We start from the raw sequence: 22,644 nt of genomic DNA on the forward strand, positions 1-22,644 counted from the left end.
AGCCTGACAACACCCACCGGACTATAAGGCCATGGGGGTGTGATGATGATAATGATGACAGGGGAGGGGCGGGGGCGCTGTTGTGAGTGGTCACATGCTGCTTTGACCTGAAACAGCCCGAAGCTGCAGGCGGAGTAAAAACGGATGGTTCCTCCTCCCTCGACATGCAAAGCACAAAAAAAAAAGGCAGCTCACGGTACAGTGACAGAATGCACTCAACACACACGCCGTGTGCACAGACAGAAGTGTCAAGGCCGTGGACAACTGCAAGGGTCACCTTGAAATCTTGCTGACAAGGCACATGAATGGAGGACACTTGATTTTTTGTAATATACACATATACAGTATATCTATAAATTGGAACTTATAGGACCATGTTAAATGTGCAAAAACGAGGGTGTTCTTTTGTCAATTTTCAATTGGTTAGATTTTTTTTTGTGTGTGTGTGAACAAAAATGTATATATTTTCATCTTTCTTCTCCACATTGTTGTTCGGCGGTGTGCCCTTGAGATTTTTCTCATGTCAAATGAATGCCTTCACACAATACAGCGGGAAGCACTGCTTTGCAATTTCTTTTTACTGACAGGAAACAAACACTAGAGGGCGCCAGTGTCTTTCCACATGACAGTACTGCACCGGTGTGAAGCCCTCAGTACAAGCCACACGTCACATCTACTCGATGCAGCAATGAAAGGCCAAGACAAAATATTAGACTGTAGTCAGATTTATTTGAATGCCTTTGAATAATCGCAGCGCGGTAGTTCAGCGGTCAGCATATTTGTCTGGCAGTTGAGAGATGTGGGGTTCGATTCCGGGCTGGGTTTTCTCAAAACACGTGTAAGGCGACATGTTAGTCAGCCATCGACCCTGGAACCGAGAAGGTATTCTCTGGTCATTGTGGTAAAGTCAGTTGAATCGAAACTGCGAGCAAGTGCGCAGGAGGGCCGAGGGGTAAAAAGTTGAAACGGTTCCCACGAGAACTCTCCTACTGAGCGACTATGCAGGAAGTTGCGGCTTGGCCTCGCGTCTGCTCACATCTCCCCATCGACACACGTTGACACACTCCCAACGTGTGTGCGTGTGTGTGGCCACCGTCTGACGCCTTCGGTATCAGCCCGCGTGTCAGGTGACCCAGAAGGAAACCCCAAAGGAAGCGAGGAGAGGGGTCAAAAAAAAGTCAAACGGGTCACTTTCGACAGTCTCGCGCACTGCGGCCAGATAACTGCCTGCCTGCCGACCGCAACCAAAACCATCAACAATCAGTCTTGGCTTTTGGGCTAACACAGCTTGAGTACGAGCATGAAAATGCCTAAATTGAGTCTCAAATTCAATCTGAAATAGACTTTTTGGTGGGTGTACTTTGAGATAGATATGTGCACCCAAGTACATGTGACCAAGTAGACCTGGTTTCAGGGGCTGAATTTTACAAATATCTCGAATGATCCAAAAACGGCAAAATGTCACACTTCCTGTGTCTTTTCAGATATGGCTTCTTGGGATTTTTTGGTGGGTCTACTCCAGATAGATATGTGGACCAAATGGCATGTTGCTAAGCAAAACTGGTTTTGGACATTGAATTATACAAATGTCCAAAATGATCCTGAAATGACGTACCTACCAAATATCATGAGCATGGATCCTCGGGGTGAATTTTCAAAAATGTTTTTCAGTTCCAAGTTGAACTGAAACAACTACAAACCATGATGGCGGGCTCCAATTAAAAAAAAATTGAAAAAAAGAGCATTTTAAGGGCTTGATCAGGTCCTCGGGTGCAGGTCACGCGTCGACGCCGCATTCATTGGTCCAGCGAGAGCTGCAGAAACGTCTCCTCCACGTCACTTGTCGAACACACAAACACATTTGCACAATTGCGATATTGTGCCAAGAGCTCGCAACATCAACGCATCCATGCGGATACCTTAGCACGTAGGTGACGGAGAGGATCAAGTGGGGCTGCGAGGCCCCGGTCCTTGACTTGGACCTTCGGGCCGCTGGTACCACGGCACTGTGGCTCTCCACCCACACGTACCCGCCGCCCCTCACAAGCATCCTGTAGTGACCGCTAACCGACTGGCTCTTGGAGTACACTGGAAAACACCAACAACAGTTTAAAAAAAAAAAACCTTGGTTGAGTCACATGCTGCTTCACCTTCTCTACTCACAGTTGATGTGATATTTGGTCAAACAGATTGTGTCCAGCGTGTGACAAAGCTCGTATATGGAGCGGCCCACCAGCTCGTGAGGGGTGTACCCTAAAATTGATGACACTCTTCACACACCCACACACACACACAGACACACACGTGCACACACCCCTGCTCATAATTCCCTCCACTTGCTCTAAGGCCCCAGATCCACATTGCCTGCTATGATGAACTGTTCAGAATTCCCTCCACTTTGAAAAATTCAACCTTGGTTTCATCGGACCATCACAAAATCTCGCCAACACTTGTTGGAAAATGTGTGATGTGACCTTCGCGAGAGTGTTTGGGCTCACCTGTGGTCGCAGTGCGTGAACCTCATGTCCATGCTGTGCTGGCTGCCAAAGGTGCGAGCGCAGAGGAGCGTGTGAGACACGGGCAGAGGACGACAGGTGAGCAGCAGGCATGAGGCCGGGGAGGGACCGGCGCAGGCCCTCGCTCGGCCCTGGCACTGCAGCACCTACGGTGCCGTCGCAAAGCAACATGGACACATCACGTGCACAAAATGTACAAAGGAAAAGAATTGCAAAAAATGCTCATGAAGAAAAATCATTAAAAAAATGAGTACAAGTTGTAAAAAAATAAATAAATAAGCTGGTGACAAATGTAAATGTGCAAATGAAATAGTGAAAATATGATTTTAGCAAAATACAAAGACAGAGAAGAAAATAAATAAATTAGACATACAAGTGCAAAAAATAAAAAAAATGTTAATGTCCAAATTTATGACCAACCTTCCACGTGGCCGACTTGAGGTTGGTGCTTCGTCCTCGGAAAGTTAGGGTGCTTTTAATCCTCACCACAAAGTCCCGCTTTGCGTCGCTCCAAAACCCTTCTTCTTCAAATAAAACAAAACAAAAATGACTCGTGTACTCGGCTCACACATACACGCATATGCTCACAGACCTGCAGAAAGGCGCAGGTTACTTCTGATTTCTTCGTGGTCACACGGGTGAGTAAACTCAAAAACGTTGTGGCCCATCAACTCAGTCTCAGAGGGGGGAAACAAAATCCTCAATAGGCATTTTTACCTTTGTGTGTGTGCATACGAATAATCATGTATTTTATACGTAGTACCACATGCTCACGGGCACAGCACATACATAAGACAACAATAAAATGGCATAATATCAAGAAGAAAAAGACATGAATAAAAACACAAGGCATCGCAGTTAAAGTGAGTAGGAGTTAACTTCCGACAAGCAGGAGTTGAGGGAGGAGAGTAGAGGTGGATGTCATCTGCGAAGCAGTGATCGAGAACATTTCATTTAATGGAAATGAGGTCGATGGAGAGGAGATAGATGATAAGTTCAGGGGCCCCGGGAGGAAGCCCTGTGTGCCCGCACGTGCAGTGTCTGGCATGGCGTCTGATCAGATAGACTTGAACTGGATGTGAGTATACCTGTGTGAGGCCGAGGTAGCGGCTGACGTTGTCAGACAGAAACATCATGTCCCCCTCGGAAGACACCACCATCACAAATCCCTCCAAGATCGTCAGGTAGACCTCCGACTCCTCTGCGGCCTCCGTGGCGTCCTTCACATCCAGACGGAGGTCAGGTCCTCCCGTGAAAATCTTTGACACGTGCATCTCGTCTGTGGATTGCGATGCAGCGATGAAGCAAAACATCACCCACTTTCCCCAAAATTCGATTAGACCACGTCAGTATTTGTGAGTAAAACGGAACGGCGTGTTCTTCTTATTATTGTGCTGTATGAGTCGATATACATCATGCGATGATTCAAGATAAATTCAGAAACAATATTGAAAAGAAGAAAACAAAAAACATCCACATGGATATATCTAAATATGAACATTTCTTAAAAGAAAATTTCCCAAAGCTGAAGCTTTGCGGCGCATCACCTTGCAGCAGCGCTTTGAGTCGGATGTAGCAGAGCGCCAGGCGGATGACGGACGGCTTGTCCAGGTGATCCCTGACGGACGCTCGCAGCGGCAGCAGGCGGCACAAATCGGCAAAAACCTCCGCCTCCACTCGCCGCCGCTTCCTGGCGGCCTCGCGACTGATCGCCCTGCCAGAGAGAAATGCTGCCATGTCATGAGCTGGCATGCACTGCATGCGGCACAGCCAGAGGTGGGATGAAGTCACATACAGTGGATAGAGAAAGTCAACACACCCCTAGTCTAAATAACTAAAATATCGGCAAGTGAAATCAATCTTACAAAACCTTGTCCACCCTCACAGTGAGCAAGTAAACATTAACATAGTGGGATTGCAGAAGTGTGCACACCCTCTCATAGCTGGGGATGTGCTGTGTTCAGGATTCATCAATTACATTGCAACTCACGTTCAACAGGAGCAGCATACACCTGCCACGTTTTAAAATATCCTCTCCCACCCCAAATAAAATTCTGATGTTCTAGTTGGGTTTTCTTGATGTATTTATTTATTGCTACCTCGCAGAAACCGAAAGTTTTTGCGCCAATATTGTTTGCCATTTGGAACCGTTCAAAATTCCCTCCAATAATTGTTTTAGAATTTTTTTTTCACTTGCCAAGCCATCGTAGCAGAAATGGGGATGCTTCTATTTTATTTTATCCATTTCATTTTATGTTTAGTGCTGGACCTTATGTACAGCACTTTGTATGCCGCTGTGGTTGTTTTTCAAGTGCTCCGTAAGTAAAGTTTGAGCGGAGTTCATTATTTTTTTATGTGAGAGCATTTCGTCTTTTGAAGCCGACCGAAATCCCCTCCAGTCAACGCTTGGGGAGAAAAGACAGTACGGCAGCCGCATGCAAGTTCTATTCAAATTTAGAACTCAATTAGGAGCCAAAACATTGAATTAAGGTCATTCTCTCATAACAGTAATTCTAGACTGCTTTTATAAACTTTGTCAATTCATCATTACGAGTCTGGACAAACGGCTACAACAATGCAATTTATAAAAAGCAATTGAATATAAAAGTCAATTTACCTTCTCCTCTCCTTGTCAACTCTCATCGCGCTGAGCGTCGGCCGTCTCGGTCGTCCGTCATCAATTAGACGGCGGTGATGAGAGCGGAACTGCAGTTCAAAGGTCATTGAGGGGAGAAAGAGCATCCCACCTCCCCTGCCCTCCCCTCTGCACGCATCGGCCACTGCCTCACAAGCGTGAAAAAAGAGGAAGGAAGGAAGGACGCGGGAGGAGCGCTGTCACCGGCTCGGGTGCTTTGCTTTTTTTTTTTTTTTCATTTTATTGGAGTCAGAGCAGACAGACGGACAAGCAGACAGACGACAGGGCCTGAATGCCATTGCACTACATTGGTTTGTTTTCAGTTCAGTTTTTTCTTTTCTTTCTTTTTTGGCACAGAGTAAGATAGTGTGACTGGGTTCAGGCTAATCCCTGGATTGCGCGAAGCTTCACTACACGCACGCACGCACACACACATCGAACCCCCCCCCCCCCCCCATTACAGTGCACGCAACAATGGTCCATGGGTATTTATGTAATGTGTAAATGTGTACACTGTACGATTTCTGGCATGCGCATTTTGTGCAGCATTTTGGATGCTGTGTAAATGGCTAGACAGATGTTCCCCCTCTTTCGCACCCACACAGGTGTGTGTGTGTGTGTGTGTGTGTGTGTGTGGCTGTAACAGACCGACAATATTATAGTTGAGAGTGATATACACAAACATGTCGTTCGGATAATATACTTTACAATAATAATTAGAATACAAAAAAAAAAAAGAAAAGAAAAAGTAAAGCAAGCGGTTTGGGTGCAAGGGGGGGTCGAGGGGCAAACACTGCTGGTAACCGTTGGAAAACGCAAGCGCACGAGCCAAAATGTACATTCGGGACAAAACGCCGGCTCGTCGTAATTAGTTCAATAGCCTGTGAGTAAGCTGCACATTCATTGGATGGACAAGGGCGTCATTCATACCAATTGAGAACGATGTTGTTTTTTTAAAAAGCCATAAAATATAGAGTATAGAGAGATATGATGGGGGGGATATATTGCACAAAACGGGGGAGATTCAGGGCCCGAACTGGTCCATAACGAGGGCCGTTAAAAGACAACAGGGAAGTGCTTGTCCATGCGCCACAAGCTTGCCAACGACAACGACACAATGCAGCCACGCGACACAGGCTAATATATGGATTGATACATATAGATATAGATACATATCTATATATACACATACACACGCACACACAGGCGGTCTGCTGAGAGGAAGAAGCCGTGTGCGAGTGTGTGTACGGTGGATCTGGAAAGTATTCAGACCTCTTCATTTTTTCCACGTTATCTTAGATGGACTCAGGGAAACCGCAGATTGCAAATAATTGACACTCCCTCCTAACTGCCTTAAAAAAAAAGTTGCAATAATAGGTGAGAGATCAGGTTAAAAAACAAACAAGCGTGGGTTCCCACGAATAACGGGGTACGGTTCCCAAAAACATTTTAACGTCAAGTCTCAAAAACTTTTTTCCCCCGCATTTTCATTCATTTCACATAACAAATTGTGGGAAAAGCAAAAAGCATTGTGAATACTTTCCGGATTCACTTCACGTGTGTCAAAGTGGATTGGAGCGGATGCTCCATGTTCATCCGAAAATCCAGGCGACGACATGAACGATGACGACAATGCGTGTAGAGTCACAATAGCGTCAAAAAGAGTGCGGGTGTGTGCACGTGATTGTGTGATTGTGTGTGCGTGTGTGTGTGTGTGTTAGGTGTGCGTCTCCTCTGGGGCGCAGTAGGAAAAGTCCTTGAACTCCTCCTGGTTGATCTGCCGGATGATGGCCTCGTCGGTGGGCGTGAGCACGGGGTCCTCCTTGGTGAAGTCCTGGTCAAAGTTGTTCACGTCGCGCTTGGTTTTCTGCGGAAGGAATCATTTTTTTAAAAAAATGCCGCAAAAAGTAAAATATTTGGATCAGATTGCACGAATAAAAACAATGACAATTTAAATATAAACTGAAAATGGGCCGCCTTATTGTGTACAGAAGGGCCACGCACGCGCACACTTGCCCGCACCGAGGTACATTCCCCTGGCCCACGCACACCTTGCCTGTAACTAATTCTAATACGACAGCGCCACCATCTGAACACCGTCACTCATCGCATGCCGCTGAAGGCTTCCAGAGCCACCACCAGGGGTCGTCGTTTCACTGCTTGAATTCTCATCCTTTGCCGAGTGAACATGGCGCGGCGTGCCAGGGGGTTCTGGGAGCTTTGCAATTTTGGGTGGTGGCTTCTGCTTACAATGCGTGGCTTGAAGGGGGGCCGCACTTTCCTCTGCTCCAGCAGCAGCCAGTCAATCTCGCGGAAGAAGGGGTGCGTCTTGATGGCCTCCTCGCAGCCTTGGCTCACCACGCAGCCCAGACGCTTGGCCGGGTTCTTGGTCATGAACTACACACACACACACACACACACACACACACACACACACACACACGCAGTTGAATCAGAAGAAAATTTCTTGTGTTCATGTCACATCATCAAACTTTGGCCCCAATCTCAGCCCACAGCCAATGAAATGGCCCGAAACCTTTAAAAGAAAAAAAAAAAAAAGCCAACTTGCATTGGTCAACAGTGGTGACTGACAGTGAGACAAAAAAAAAAAAAAAGGGGGGGATAAATTGAAAATATTTAATCTGTGAATGTGCAAATGCCCAAATGTGAACATGCGAGTTCAGTCCGTCGCCAGCGCCGTCGGTGATGTTTTTCTCGACGCGCACAGCACTTCAACGCATTCCATCAATTTCCCGGGAGGAGTGTCCTGCTCTTTCTCTCTTCCATCTGCTAAATGACGGGGACGCAACGGGCCGGCGTTAATCGCCACATTTGCGGCAATGGTGGCGCAAAGAGGCGTCTAATGAGACGGGTCAGCCGAGGGCCGCCGGTTCCCGGCCGCTGAAAGCGCGCGGCGCTTTTGTCCCGCTGCCCGTCAAGTACGGCAACAGCAATTTGCGGCTCTATGATCACGTTGTTAGTGTTCGGAACCTCTGACTGACTTTTTTTATTTTTTTTGCCAATCCTAACACTGCTAAATGGCGTCAAGAGCACTTTTTGTGGGTTTGAGTGGGTGGAAATGTGAATGAAACGTTTGGTTGTTGTTGCCAGTGAAAAAGACAGCAACAGACACATTATTAGGGACACCCTTGCAGTTGGAAATGGTGGAGTCGACCCAAATGTTGCTCTCGGTGGCAACACTGGAAGTGCCAGACTGAATTGAAGAAAAAAATACATATTAAAAGGAGAAGGAAAAAAAATGGACAATGTCTATTTTAAAAAGTTTTTTTTAAATCCCAATAATTGAAATGGAAAAAATGTTTAAATGAAAAAAAAGTAATGATTAAAAAATAGAATTTTGCAAAAAAAAAACTGTCATGAAGATGTACACAATTATTTTGAAAATTGCAGAAAACGAAATATGAAATCCAATTATCAATACCAGTGTAGAGAGATGATGATCACTGAGCAGGTGTCCCTAATGAAGTGACCAGTGAGTGGAGGAACACATTTCGCCGATCTCGACGGAAATGTGACCTCCCCAAGCAAGGTCGTGTCACGTACCGCTCGCAGGATGGACACGGCCTCCTTGCTCAGCCACACGGGGTAGAGGACGTCGTCGTGCAGGATGGACTCGAACAGGTCGTCCTCGTTATCGGCCTCAAACGGCGGCTGGCCCGCCATCATCTCGTACATCAGGACCCCCAGCGCCCACCAGTCCACCGAGGCGCCGTACTCCAGCTCCTGCAGGATCTGAAGCCCAGCGCCCCCCCCCCCCAAAAAAAGGCATCTTTCAACCGAAACGGACCACCGCCGGCATCTTCGGGTTTCACGGCCAATGGTCCGATTTGTGGGCGTGGCCCGCGCTCACCTCAGGGGCGATGTAGTCGGGCGTGCCGCAGAAGGTGGTGGTGGTCACGCCGTTCATGATGCCCTCTTTGCACATGCCAAAGTCGGCCAGCTTGCAGTGGCCCTCGGCGTCCAGCAGGATGTTGTCCAGCTTCAGGTCCCTGACAATGAGCGCGCATTGTTTTGCGACGGGAGCAGACATTTCCGAGACGGACGGACGACGGGCAAAACAAGAAACCCGCCGATACATCTGCAATGTGGCGTACCTGTAGATGACGCCGTTGCGGTGCAGGAACATGAGCGCCGACGTGACTTCGGCGGCGTAGAAGCGCGAGCGCGGCTCATCGAACTTGCGCGAGCGCTGAATCTGGAACATCAGGTCGCCGCCGTTCACGTACTCCATGACGAAGAACAAGCGGTCCTGCCCAACACAAATGACATGCGAGCAACTGAACAGGACTTAGGTACGGTCTCACAATGGGGGGCTTCTAGATTAGTGACGTGGTTTGAGATTGCGTTTGAGGTTTCTGCTTGACAACCCTTTCTAAGACCGTCTGATGTTTTCGTTTCCTACTCGGGTCTGGAAGCAGCAGTAGAGCTGAGTGAGGTAGGGGTGCCGGCGGGCCAGAGCCAGGATGCGCTTCTCCGTCATGGTGCAGTCCACGTCGTCGTCCTGCAGGATCACGTCCTTCTTCAGGACCTTGACGGCGTAAACCTCCTCCGTCCCCTTCAGCTCGGCCAGCATCACCTGAGACCGGGACACAAAAGGGTCAGATCACCCTCGACAACCAGACCCATGTTCGGTTTGAAGATGAAGTGTTGTCGGGCGTCGTTTAGAACCCGACAGGTCGGGTTTTGGCGCGAAAACGTGAAAAAAAACCCGACCTTGCCGAAGCTGCCTTTGCCGAGAACCTTGATCAAGTTGAAGTCCTTGAGGGTCCTCCGTTGGCTCTGTCCGTTCTCGCGGCCGCCCGTCGACGACGCGATGGACAACGAGGTGGTGGAGGTGGCGGAGGAGGACGACGACGAGCACGACGAGGAGTGCTGGGGTCCCTGCTGGTCCAGCGACAGCGTGTCCTGCAGCCGATCCAACTCCGCCAAGTCTGCGGGGCGAACAGGCCGCATGTTTGGGGAGGGTTGGGGGGTCGCAACCACTCTTGGGAAAGCGTCACCCTCAATTCCGAATGGAGAACATGCGGCGGCTAAACGAATTGAAACGGTTGAAAAAGTCGCCTTGAGCGGCACTTTGGACAATAAAACGAGTCAACTGGAGCGAGGGAAAAGTGTGAAGCGCCGATGACTAACCGCGACGAGCAAATGGCGGTGGGCGGCGCGTTAGAATTCCTCAGGTTCGCTCTCCGGTGGGCCACTCACACTTCTTCCAAAAGAAGCCGCAACATTTGTTCACGTCGTTTGCCAAACACTCGCTTGTACAATACAAATAAAAATCCTTGGGTTTTTTTGGTTTTTTTTTTTTTAAATGAAGCCTCTTTGGTGATTGCGCCCATCGTCGAGTCAAGTGATTTCTATATTTAGGTGTTTGATGTTTGTCTTGAGCAAATGTTTCTGGAGTGGTTATCTTTCCAAATATCAAGCGCCTTTGCTTCGTTCTCCACGGCGTCTCGATGAAGCCGATGCATCTTTACCCTGCCGCGAGGGCGAGGTGGCGACAGCCGGCTGGCTGAAGCTGTTCTCCGTCTGCGAGAGCTCCGGAGGAGATTGCGGAGGGTCCTGCCCGGGCGTCAACTGCAGAAACGTGCGCCGTCAGTCTCCATACCAACCAAAACAAAAACATCCCAAATATTTTGCCCCAAGTCAACAGTATGTGTTGATATTCCTCAAGATTCGCCCTGACGATGAATTGTCTCTTCCCTTTGCGCTCGTCGTACCTTCCTGCGACGCTGCGCCGTGTTGGAGATCTTGTCGGGCGTGACTCCCAGGTCGGACAGGACCTTGGCGATGCCTCGGGCGTCCACGCCGCAGTTGGGGGCCACGTTTTTCTCACAGCGCCTGTGCACGTTCATCTTACACACTGCAAATTTGGGAAACAGCAGCCACAAATGGTGACGTCATCGACGGCCGACCTTTCCGAGCGCCGCCCCCCCCCCCCCCCAAACTCACCCTTGCATTGCAGGCCCTGCCTCAGGAGGCCCCACAGCAGCGAGCCGCAGTGGTCGCAGAAGGTGGGCACCTTGTAGTTGTGGATGCTGAACTTGTGCGGCATGTTGACGCTGAAGCGCTGCGAGCCCACCTGCGGGCGGGGGGCACAGGAAGAGAGGGCTCAAAATGCTGCCACGCGTCTTGCGCAAATATGCTGACTGCTGACCTCCTCCGGGGTGTCTTCCTGCTTCTTCATGCCGGCACACTTGGTGATGATGAGCTCGTGGCAGCGCTTGTGGACGACGCACGTGCACACTGCCGGAAAAACAACAACATGATATGTCGTCGGCGATGCCTTCTTCTTTGTGGTCATCACGTAACCATTGGTTGCCGAGAGCACACCGTGGCGACGGACGGCTGTTCGGTGGCACGTCTTTCGCCGTTTTATTCATGTTTGAAATCGAGATTGGCCCTGGAGAAACACTCACCTTGACACTGGTAGCCTTGCTTCCCCAGGACGCCCCTGCGAGGTCGCACAGAGATTTAATGGTACCGTGGTGTCGTGTGTGTGTGTGTGTGTTTGTGTGTGTGTCCATATGCGCAGACCAGATAAAGTCCCTGCAGTGCGAGCAGTAGGTGGGCTGCCGCAGGTAGGTGGCCATGAACTTGTGCCCGTTGACTTGATGGACGCGCCGGCGCACCGCCCCCTGGCGCCGCCGCGGGCCGATCCTCTCCCGGAAGACGCGCTCCTCATTGTCGTTGGCTCCCGAGGCTGCGAGGAGAGCGGGGGGTCAAAGGTCAGGCAAAGACGAGATGAACGCGACATTCGTTCACTTCGTTGCGTTTAGCTTGGATGCGTGTGGATGTTTTCAGCCAATGAGATTTCAGATTCCGCTTGTTGCTAGGTCAATCTAATGGGCCCAGAATCTCCGGCGTCTGTGATGCTGCAGGCTTTTTATTGGCCTGCTGTGCACATTCCAATCACAACACATATCACCCTTTTTTCTTGAAACATTTCTTTCATGCAAAAAAGTTCAATCAAAAACATGACATTTAATTCAAAATGATATCGTGTTATGTTACAATTTCTACAAGTTCTACCTCATTGTGCTTTGACACCAAGGTGAAATTGAGACGACTGTATCGTGTTGATGGTTTTTATCATCCCAACGTGATCGTGGGGGTATTAAGAGGTGGATTAACTCCCCGCCAAAGGTTCAAGTACCAAGTGGCTGAAGGTTTCATCATTTAAAAGGGGGAAGGGGGGGGGGTGGTGCTGGTTCCCCCCGCTATTAATACCTCGACGTGTGGGCGCTGGCACAAGCGAGGATGGCGTGTTCAAATAAAAATACTCCTCCTCACGCGCTCGGCGGCCGGTTGGCTTCCCCGGAAGAGACGAGCGCTTTCGGAGGGCAACCTTAAGACAAGAGAAGCGCCTCCGCGCGCGCTCCTCCCACGCGCGCTGCAAACTTGCCGGCGTCCTACTTTACCTCCCTCCCGGGTGAGGCGGAGATGTGCTTACTCCTCCCGAGCTCAATTACAGGCGAGATATCGAGGGACACCCGTACGTTGCGAGGGCCGACGCGAACCGAAGCTTCCGAGTTTCTTCTACTGTACAGCGGCAAAGAGGAGGGGACTCGTGGTGGATGCCAAAGTTTCAGCAATGACCTTACGGCATGTGTTTCAAAACAGATCTCTGAATTCACTTGACGGGGTCTGTAAAGGCAAGATTACATTGTGCAGTGGACAAGCAACATACGCTAAGAGTGAAGCGCTGTGAACGTGGATTTCTGTCGTGTGTGTGAGACGCTGGCGAGAGCGTGGAGACAGCTAAACAAGCTAAACAGGCCATCAGTGGGATCACTTTTGTTTTACATAATACATCATCCATCTGTCCGGAGACACACACGCAGACACACATTCGGGAAGGCAGAAAAAAAAAAAAAAAAAAGGTTAGATGCACTTAACAACAGCAGAGAGTGATCGTCGTGGCGACAGACGCAACCGCACGGTATGTTTGGCAGTAATCCATCCAGTCCTGAGTGAGCAGACGTTCACGCAATCATCATTCGGGATTAAAAATATGACTTGGAACCGGCAGGGCCGCACATGAATCGCACACGGGCGCGTTCTTATTATTTGGAGGAGTGGACGGATGGAGGGGAAAATGAAATGACGGCACTTCAGAATCAAGATGGAAGGAGCAAGGGAGTGCAGATGGTCAGATTGGGTCCGATTATTTGCCTCCTGCCAAGAAAACGATGAAGACGAGAGTGAGCGGAGGAGGTGGTGCACGCACGCGCGCGCATACACACACACACACACACACACACACACACACAGCAGTTACGTCCATCTGCGCCCACTCCGGCAGGATGAACTCCGGCAGGAAGTTCAGGAGTGGGCGTGGCCGAGCAACTGTGAGGTCACGGCCAGTGTGTCCAATGGCGCCCAAGATGCCGTCGTTTGGTTGACGTGCGTGTGCGTAATCCTTAGCTCAATCTCACCTGCTATTTTAAGAACCTCCTCCCTCCCTGTCCCGTCGCCACGGAGAACCTGCCGTCTCCTCCTCGTCCGCCCACCCCCTCCCCTCCCTCACATCCATACTCATGTACACACTCCCACTGGAAGGCGGCGGGTCTATTTATAGGCAGGGGGGGGGGGGGGGGTCGTGAGGGCGCACAGGTGCAGGTGCGAGCGCTTTTTTGTATCAGACTTGCTTGTGTGCCTTCCGTCCTTTGAGGAAACAAGATGGCCACAGTAGGTCCTCCAATGTACGCGTTGGAAGTCAGATCTTTATGGAATGACGTGGAGCGCCACTCCTGTTGACTTATTTTTTCATGCCGTACCTTAAATTATATATAGGGGAGTCGTATATAGCGCATCGTCCAGCGTGTACAGTATATGCTGGTGCGGCGTGCAACTGAATTTAACAAATCGGTTTTCCCCATCAAATAGAAGTGCACTTTTTTTTCATGCTTATTTTAGTGCTCCATTTCCTTTGCCACTTCACCCACAACTGGAGTTGCTCGCAGTGACTGCAGAATATCACAGTGGAGGGTGAAATGATTTTCAAGAATTGCTTTTCTCAAAAATATCTTCAAACGTGTGCATGCGTGTGTGTGTGTGTGTGTGTGTGTGTGTGTGTGTGTGTGTCTGTGTCTGTGTGTGGGCACGCATGTGCATCTCTTACCCTCAGTGGAAGATCCAGACAGATCAATGACCACGTACACCTTCCCCTCGGGCTCCAAGTCAATCTGGACAAAAAAGGGACAAAAACTTGTTTTGTTTTTTATTTGTGTTTTTTTTAAATAAATTAAAAATGGCGATTGAGTTCTCTGCAGGCACATCCCAGGCCAGCTATTTAAGAAACAGGCAGAACAGAGAGCAGCAGTGAGAGGAACATTTTGATTCGCTCTGGTGAAAATTTATTTCGGGGGGCCCGAGAAAAAACGAGTCGAAAATAAAATGAGAATGAATGAATACCGAGTTTCAAAGAAAAATACATTAACCGCCCCCCCCCCTCCCCACCACACACACACACACACAATAAATCCACTATGGACATTTTTACCATTCAGGCCCCACTCTAAAAACACATCGAATCGAGCCAGTGTGCTTGAGTGTGCGATTACGAGGAGAGATAAGACCCCAAACGTTCGAAAAGACAACATCCAACCAAATTATTCAAGCCCTTATGACATCATCCCCTTACAATACACACGCAATTACACAGATTAGACCTGGGGGGTGGAGGGGGTGGGGTGGACAGGGGCACGAGGAAAGTGAGCGTGAATTTATTCCAAAAAAAATGGTGGGGCGCGTGGGGGTTGGTGGGGCTTTAAATCTTTGGCTAAGCTGCGGGACAGCCGCAGATCCTCTTATGCAAGCGGCCCAACTCGCACATCAGCACCGCATGAAGGATTCGACGCACGGCTGGCAAATAAATATGAGACAGCAAAACGGTTCCAATTCATACGCTTCGCACCTCACCCGGTCACCACCAAGCATCCCGATTTGTCGTGGCTATAAATCGGCACAACGATCATGACGCGGTGCAAAACCGAGCGCTATTTGCTCTCACTTTTTGGATTGCATCGCGTTGCCAATATTATGATTGGGATTCTTGACGTCTCCCCGTTACCCTTGAAAAGCAGGCGCTAATCCTCAAACGCCGCCTCTTGCGTAACTCGACAGGATTTGAACGAGAGGGAGATGCACGCGCCCGCCATTTGCCAACGGGAGGGTGGGGTGACGCCTTCAGGTTGGGAAATCTCCTCGCAATGCCGGCAGACCGGGACAGTTTTGACACCAGACTCGGCTGTAAAACTTTGTGAAATTTCCCAAACTAAAGTCTCTCTGGAAACAGCGAACTTGAACATACAATAAGACGTAGTAACAATTACCATGCTAGGTGGCTACGTGCTAGCGTTGGTCCCGCAACCTTTTGACCTCTATTTGCCGTGAGATGTTACAAATCGTTTCCATTTATTGAGCATTCTGACAGACTCGTGGCATTGCGAAAGATGACTGTGGTGTCACCCAACAACAAAACTCAAATAAGAAGACAAAGACAAAATGTCGCTCCGAGGGAAGCGGGAGCGAAGGGAGGCTCCTTAAACGGGATCCATCTGAATGTACTGGAATCCTCAGAGGGTGTCACGTTCTTCTTTAGTTCACACACACACACACACACACACACACACACATTCGGCCTAGCTACAAAAGATGGGAGGAGAGGGCTGGAGAATCTAGTTGGCCTCATTAATCTTCTTAGTCCAATTAGGAAGCACATACCAGCAGGAGACGGAGAACTTCAACAAACGCATAAATGTGTGTGCGTGTGTGTGTGTGTGTGAGAGAGTGTGTGTTTTTCTGCATTCAAAACTAAAATTTATGGTTGTGTTTTTATGGGGGCCGGAACGGACTAATGTCATTTCAATTCATTTCATTGGGGAAAATTGATTTTTAAACTCAAACCATAAATCGGGGCCATCTGAAGTCAGGAGGCCGCTGTACAAGCTTGACACCACACCAAGAGAATACAGTACACACGCACACACACACACACCATATGCGGCGCAGACAGGCCAGTCAAAGCACACACTGTATCAATAGTGTGCGAGTGGCTCGCTCACCCCCCCGCAACTCCCACTCAGATGGTGGCCCCCAGCGGATCGTTTAGTCTCGTTGACAGGCCGCCTCCCACATCCATCTGTCACATGACACATTTCGCCATGGCCGCCAAGGAAGCGCCGGCACACTCGCACTATGACTTGCCTGCTTGCGTGTGTGTGTGTGTGAAGGTCCTTCGCAAGCGAGCGTGAGATGCCTGCAACCATGTACAACACACACTCACGCGCACAAACATACACACGATATCCAATCACGCTTGAAAATAAATGCGTGAAAACGGATGATGCAAAGACACACGAAAATATAACACAAATAGGGCAACACACATAAACAATGACACGCGCGCACACACAAAATAATATACACACACACACACACGAAGCGACATACAATTGAAAGTACCGTACACAAAAACATGAATACGGGTATGCAAAAACATGGATTAAAATACACCCACACCAAAAACACAATTTCCTCATGCATAAAAATACACGTGAAAATATCCTCAGAACACAGAATACACACGTGAAAAGACACAGACACTAATATAAATAAACACACACACACACACACACACACGCGCGCGCGTTTGCGAGAATGTGAACATAAACCGGTGTGCGCGTGTCTTCCCAGGCCTTGGCCGCTGTAAACAACACCTCCGATCTCGTCCCATCGACTGCACTCTCGTTTGCATGACTGCTGACTCGGAACGGCTCTTGTGATATCGTCTATCTTGCCTCGGGGTTTGGCAGTTTTTGTCTTTTTGTTGTTGTTGTTTTCCTCCAAGTCCACAACTGCAAATGCTGAGATGGCGTTTTCAGTGAAAACATGAAAACACATTCTATGAGTTCAAGCGGACTGGCGCTAGTCCGTCGTATCCGCTCCCATTTGAGGTGCAATGCAGGCCGAAATCGGCGGAGGTCATTCCAATGAGCTTCGCACACGTTTTGTCGCAACGAGCGCACGCGCACGAGCGCCAGTAGGTACGCGCGGAGCGAAGCGGCATGCTCCTCGTGCGAGTTTAATGCAACATCATAGACGGCTAATCATGTAAGAGGAGGTGCACAGTGTGCAGCCCCCCCACCACCACCCTCCCACCCGGCAACATTGGGACACTAATGGCTGTATTTCAGACATTAATCCTGGCAAGTATGTGTGTCTTTGTGTTCGGTTAAGATGGCCTGGCGCCGTGACGGAAAGAGCGGCCTGTCGACATGATGAGACTAAAAAGGAAGAAAGTACCGGAACCGATGTCAACGCACACACGCAGAGGCAATCATAAAGCGACGACTGCATGCGACGCGGCTTCTTTTCGGACAATAGTCCAGATACCGTCGCTTTTGCCGTGATGGGCGGCGAGTCCCTAGAATGAGCTCGGTGTGGACAAACAAAGGACGAGATCCCAATGCTGAGACGAGAGCGCAAAGTAACGCCAAGGACGCAACAAGATTCCCCATTTTTACCACATTAAGATGTTTTTTTCCGTAGCCGGCGCCTCCGCACACACGCACGCGCACTGTTGAGCGCGACCGTGTCATCCCGATGACAGCAAACACACCACAAGATGTCAGCGCACGTATTTGGCTCCTGATTTTGGTAACTACCAGTTTTGATAGGACCCAATTTGCCATCTGGATTAGGTAGTACCTGGTTCAGTACTTGGATTTGGCAGAACTGGTGATACGCGATGTCCAAAGTTGAAAAGAAATCATTCAATTTCACGTGAATATGGAATCCCTTTTGACAAGCGTCTTTGAAGGTCTCCTTCAGAAATCCTTCATGCGTACTTTGTTGTCCCTCCTCCTCCTCCTCCTCTTGGTCTGTAGGTGAGTGGCTGTCACCAAGGGGACGGCCTGTCAGCGTCGCCATAGGGACGCTCTTCACAGAGCATCTCAATTACTGAGAGGGAGGGGCGGGGAGAGGGGGGGTCAGAGGTGGGAGCGAGGGAGGGCTGGAGGGGCAATTAATAAGCATCAAAGCCTGGTTAATATTTCACCCATGCGATGACGCCGCCGGCCGGTGGCGAGTCTGCTGCTCGGGATGGACGGAGAGAAGGGAACGGAACGGAAAGGGACGGGCAGCGGCGGTGAAGGGTACAATTTGGAAATCTTGTTTTGGTTGAACTCTAACCTCAGTTTAGGCGATCTTAAATAATAAGAAATATGTTTGGTGACACGTGGTTCGACGAGCTTTGCGCCGAAAACAGCGAAGATCGTTTTCAATTTTATTCTATGAAATGTTAACAGCCGGCGTTGAATTAAGATGGCCACAAAAAACTTCTTTTTTTTTTTGGGGTGATGGAGATTATGTCCAGCGACGTCAAGGATCGGTTACTTACTGACACGGTCAAAATTCAAAACATCGCAACAGCGCACCAGTATGGCGGCCGAGGAGTGGGGGCTGCGTTGCTGTGATGTAATGATTGACCGGCGAGCTAATCAATACGAGGACGGTCAATCAACAGAGTAATCCATACGGTCTGACCTTAGCTTGGGCAAGCGAGGGTGCGAGCGTGCCTCTACCTATTTACATACGTAGCGAAAGGTGGCGTTAGCATCGTGTCACTAAACGCCTCGCCGACGTGCCGAAACATTTTCTCTCGCACACTTCCTTCTCAATTGTGTAGCGCAGCAAGCAACTGAATCATTTAAAAAAAACGTTTTGGACTTATCCGATGTGTCGCAAAATATCGAAACCAGCTTTTGGTCGTGGCTGGTTTGACCCCTGGATTTGCAGGGACCAGATTTTGCATCTGGTTTTGGTCGTGACCGATTGAACACTGTGTTGTGTTTGGACCCGTTTTGATGCCTGGTTTTGTCAGTACCTGGTTTGGCACCTGGTTTTGGTCGTACATGGGGCTCCGAGACCTGCTTTTGGTATTAGCAGGAAATAATTGGTTTGACACCAGGTTTTGGTTTTGCCTGATTTGATTTTGCACCTAGTTTTGGTCCAATCCGATTTGGTAGTAAATGATTTGGTACCTTGATGTGGTACTCGCTATTTGGCATCAGAATGTGGTGGTCAATGGAGTTATGAGCTTGAAATGAATTAATTCAAGGCACCACTTTATTAAAACGTAGGCATCTGCAGCGCTAAATTCCAGAAAGCACGTGCAGCTAATTGAACCCAGAATGCCCGGCAGAATTCCCCTTTTGTTGGAACATGAAGTGAGACAAGATAAAACAAAAGTCCCGGGGGGTTGGGGGGGGGGGGGCGGACAAGATCACATGTTGACGCTGAGGAGAAACTCTCAGGCCCCCGAACAAACGGGCCCTTTTATACGTGGCGACATACGGATGCACTGGTCCGACATCACGGTGCCGAGTCAAATCTGATTACATGACAAGAAACCAGAAGTCCCGAAAAGAGCTTCGTTTGGGAGTAAGGAGTGGGGGGGGGGGGGGGGCGCTACATGCGCTTTGGAACCTGGACGCTCGGGAATGAAACTTCCCGTTCCTTCCAGCCTCGGGAGGAATGCGAAGAATTGTGCAGGGAGGACCGGCACCAGGGATGTGGTGAATTAGATGGCCACCCCAACTAATTAATCGATTTTAAGTTTGGAAAAAAAAAAAAAAAAGATCAGGACACACTGGGACAGCGCAACAAACGTTTTAGTGAAGAGCTCGGAGGGGTTCGGCTTTGTAGGCGCTAGACTCCAGTCAAACTTTTCAGTGGTTCATCGTTAACGAAACGAGCTTTATGAGTGGGAGCTGACTTGCTAACTGGCTTGGTTATATTTGATTTGGCACTTGTTTTGGTGGTACCTGATGAAGCAGTACCAGCTTTGACATCCGGTTTTGAAACTACATGGTTCTGGTTTCGATAGTACCTTATTTGCTAGTCGCTGATTTGACACCTGGATTTGGTAGTCGCCGGTTTAGTATGTGGTTTTGGGAGCACTTGATTGCCACCTCTTTTAGTACTTACGGGTACCTAGTTTGGCACCTGGTTTTGGGCACACCAGGTTTGAGAGGTTAGTTTTTGATTTATTAAACCTGATCTGGTACCTATGTTTTGTATTAGCCCGTTTGGAACCTGGTTTTGCTAAGGCATAGTTCGGTAACTGGTTTTGGCAGTACCTGATTTGGTAGTTAGCAGATTTGACATGACAAATTAGTCGAGCCTGATTTGGCAAGAGTGGGTTTGGTAATTGTTTTTGGTTGTAGTTTATACGACACGTGGCATTGGTTAGTTTTGAGTGCCCAGTTTTGATAGCAGCTAAAATTTGCACTATTTTTGGAGAGGGGGGGGTAGTACCCGGTTTGGTGCCACTTTGCAGTTTTAGCTTAACTGTTCTGACAATGCAATCACTCCTGAAGATGGAAGGCAAACGACTTGAGGCCAAATTATCCGCAGTCACGTAACAGGGCCCGTAAAATACTTCCTGTGCCGCATGATGACCACACAAAAATCTGTGAAATGATAAATACGTGACGTGTTCTTGAACTGTATCCTCCACTTTCAAACCAAAGACCATTAAATGCAACCAAGACATCAATATTCTCACGGTCACAAGATCCCAAGAAGCTGCAGTGAAGCCCACCTACCCAGTCCTCGTAGTGCCTGGTCCCGTTCTGCAGCAGGTCCTCCAGCTGGATGGTGCAGTTGGCCACGAAGTCATCGTAGCCGATGGGCGCGTCGTGGAACACGGACAGCTCCAGGCTGCGGCCCTCGCGCACCTCCGTGCAGAACTCCTGGTGCCAGGCGGGGCTGTTGGTCTTGGTGCGTGTGACCGTCTGGCCCAGGCGAGTCTGGTCGAGGTTGAGCGCCAGGTAGGGGTCCAGCAGGAAGGAGCCACTCTTGCCCACCGCGTGACGCAGAGCCCATGGGGTGGGCTTCAGGTCCACCGCCTCGCACACTCGCACCTTCAGGAGACCGCTGAACACCGGCATGGCTGATCCTTCCTTCCTTCCTTGAGCTTTCTGTTTGGCGGTCCTATGCCTTTTCCAAACAGTTTCCTTCCAATGAGTGGAGTGGGGAAATGGGGGAGCTGGTGAGGGGGCGTTCACTCCACAGAGGGGCTACATCCCATAATGATGCCCGGACTCTGCAGACATAGCAGCCGTGTGCACGTACTCAGGTCTGAGGATGACAAGGATGAAGACGTCCGATCCCTCGTTTGTTTGTTTGTTTGTGCTGGGGCACGAGTGGAAACAAGGCCGGGGATCACAAACCCGGGACGCCGACTAACGGCTTCCCGTGAGCGGTCTTCTTCTTCTTCTTCCGTCGCCCGCCCCCCCCGGTCACCCCTACACTTACGCATACACACCACACACGTCCACGGCGTGCCTTGCTCGGGCTCAGGGTGGGGGAGAGCGGGAGCAGCCGCGCCTAGCCATCCGGGATTGGCGCTCCGGTCTCCGGGGCCCAGTTTGTGGGCTGTCGCTCCCCCCTCCGATTCGAAAGATTAATCTCCCGCCGCTTAACCGCTCAATTCACGGCTCGCTCCCTCGTCCAAACGACGGCTCCGAGTAGTCCGCTACGGGTGCGTGTTCGGTTCCTCGGCGTTCACGAGTACATCATTCACGTCCGTTTCTTCGCCATCGTTCGATTTTCTCGGAGTGTGTGTGAGCGTGTGTGTGAGCGTGTATATGGGCGTGTGAGCGTCCGCGCGCGCGCGCGTGTGCATGTGTGTAAGTGTGTCCAAGCGCGCGCGCGCCCCCGTCTGCCTCTGCTTCCCGTCTCCGCGCGTGCCCGCAGGAAATGCGCAAAACGCGTCACTCGCGCGCGCCCCCGAGGACAGGAAGGCTGAGGTGGGGCGCGCACACGCGGTCGTGTCTGTCAGTGTCGCCGGCGTTCGTGCCAATGTAGCACTTCTGCAATTAGATTTTTGCTTCTCTGTAGGACTACCAAACAAGTTAATAAAATAATTATTTCGTCGATGTTTTTTTGAATTTTTTGGTTTTTGCTTTTACATTTAAATACATTTCAGTCTGTACTTTTCTCCTAAAAGGGGAACTCAAGTCCATAAGGTTCTTTACAATATGTTTGATGTGCCAACGGTAAGTCTAAGCACGGTATTCTGATTAATAAAAACTGGTGAATTTTTTCCGGGTAAATTCACATCCCACAAACGCAATATTAATCAGAATACCGTGTTCACATGCTAGTGGGTACACATAAAACATATTGTGTAGAAAATTATTGAAATCCAAATGTACAATCATCAATTGTACATTAAATGTTGGTGAAAATAGCCACTGAAACCAGGGGTGTTGTAAACCTGAGCAACTGAGCAACTGCGACCCCTGCTGGCCATCTGGGCGCGTCGCCCAGGTTTATGCGCTTCCGGGATGTGACGTCAGATTGCAGCACGGTGTGTTCACTGACACTTGAGAAATTTCCGTGACGGGAGGGGGAAACTACTGAGATGTGACGAAATAGTGGTAGGTTCGCCGTTACCTAGGA

The 22,644-nt window shown here is 49.5% G+C and overlaps 2 protein-coding genes across 3 annotated transcripts; both read right to left on the reverse strand.

Annotated features, from left to right (window-relative positions):
- Positions 1-709: 709 nt before the first annotated feature.
- On the reverse strand, positions 710-5,273 carry epas1a (endothelial PAS domain protein 1a). Of its 2 annotated transcripts, none has more exons than XM_086137922.1 (9): positions 5,134-5,273; positions 4,064-4,230; positions 3,605-3,795; positions 3,109-3,193; positions 2,937-3,037; positions 2,499-2,662; positions 2,164-2,270; positions 1,920-2,088; positions 710-1,839 (listed from the first exon to the last, which is right to left on the reverse strand). In XM_086137922.1, exons 1-9 carry the CDS (start codon positions 5,256-5,258, stop codon positions 1,797-1,799), a joined length of 1,152 nt encoding a protein of 383 aa, XP_085994048.1. In that variant the 5' UTR covers positions 5,259-5,273; the 3' UTR covers positions 710-1,796. The 2 variants fall into 2 exon arrangements, with proteins under 2 accessions (XP_085994048.1, XP_085994047.1); XM_086137921.1 differs by having other exon boundaries at positions 2,937-3,040.
- A 564-nt stretch (positions 5,274-5,837) lies between these two features.
- On the reverse strand, positions 5,838-21,927 carry prkcea (protein kinase C, epsilon a). The gene is made up of 15 exons (XM_086137920.1): positions 20,784-21,927; positions 14,294-14,357; positions 11,707-11,872; positions 11,589-11,623; positions 11,327-11,415; positions 11,122-11,251; positions 10,890-11,032; positions 10,647-10,746; positions 9,886-10,103; positions 9,575-9,748; positions 9,267-9,421; positions 9,023-9,161; positions 8,716-8,904; positions 7,402-7,548; positions 5,838-7,018 (listed from the first exon to the last, which is right to left on the reverse strand). The coding sequence occupies exons 1-15, from the start codon at positions 21,126-21,128 to the stop codon at positions 6,869-6,871; spliced, it is 2,244 nt and encodes a 747-aa protein (XP_085994046.1). The 5' UTR covers positions 21,129-21,927; the 3' UTR covers positions 5,838-6,868.
- Between the last annotated feature and the right edge of the window lie 717 nt (positions 21,928-22,644).

This window comes from Hippocampus guttulatus, chromosome 19 (genome assembly GCF_054856545.1).
Source record: "Hippocampus guttulatus isolate MCC_2025c chromosome 19, RoL_Hgut_1.0, whole genome shotgun sequence".
Lineage (NCBI taxonomy): Eukaryota > Metazoa > Chordata > Actinopteri > Syngnathiformes > Syngnathidae > Hippocampus > Hippocampus guttulatus.

Excerpts from the sequence above, each read along its gene's own strand:
- prkcea (XM_086137920.1), bottom strand. The coding sequence starts at position 21,128 with ATGCCGGTGTTCAGCGGTCTCCTGAAGGTGCGAGTGTGCGAGGCGGTG. Across the intron at positions 10,747-10,889 it reads CGGCGCAGCGTCGCAGGAAG|TTGACGCCCGGGCAGGACCC; the intron begins GTACGACGAGCG and ends ACGTTTCTGCAG. Across the intron at positions 9,749-9,885 it reads GCAAAGGCAGCTTCGGCAAG|GTGATGCTGGCCGAGCTGAA; the intron begins GTCGGGTTTTTT and ends TCCCGGTCTCAG.
- epas1a (XM_086137921.1), bottom strand. The coding sequence starts at position 5,258 with ATGCTCTTTCTCCCCTCAATGACCTTTGAACTGCAGTTCCGCTCTCAT. Across the intron at positions 4,231-5,133 it reads GTTGACAAGGAGAGGAGAAG|GGCGATCAGTCGCGAGGCCG; the intron begins GTAAATTGACTT and ends TCTCTCTGGCAG. Across the intron at positions 2,089-2,163 it reads GACCAAATATCACATCAACT|TGTACTCCAAGAGCCAGTCG; the intron begins GTGAGTAGAGAA and ends GGTGTTTTCCAG.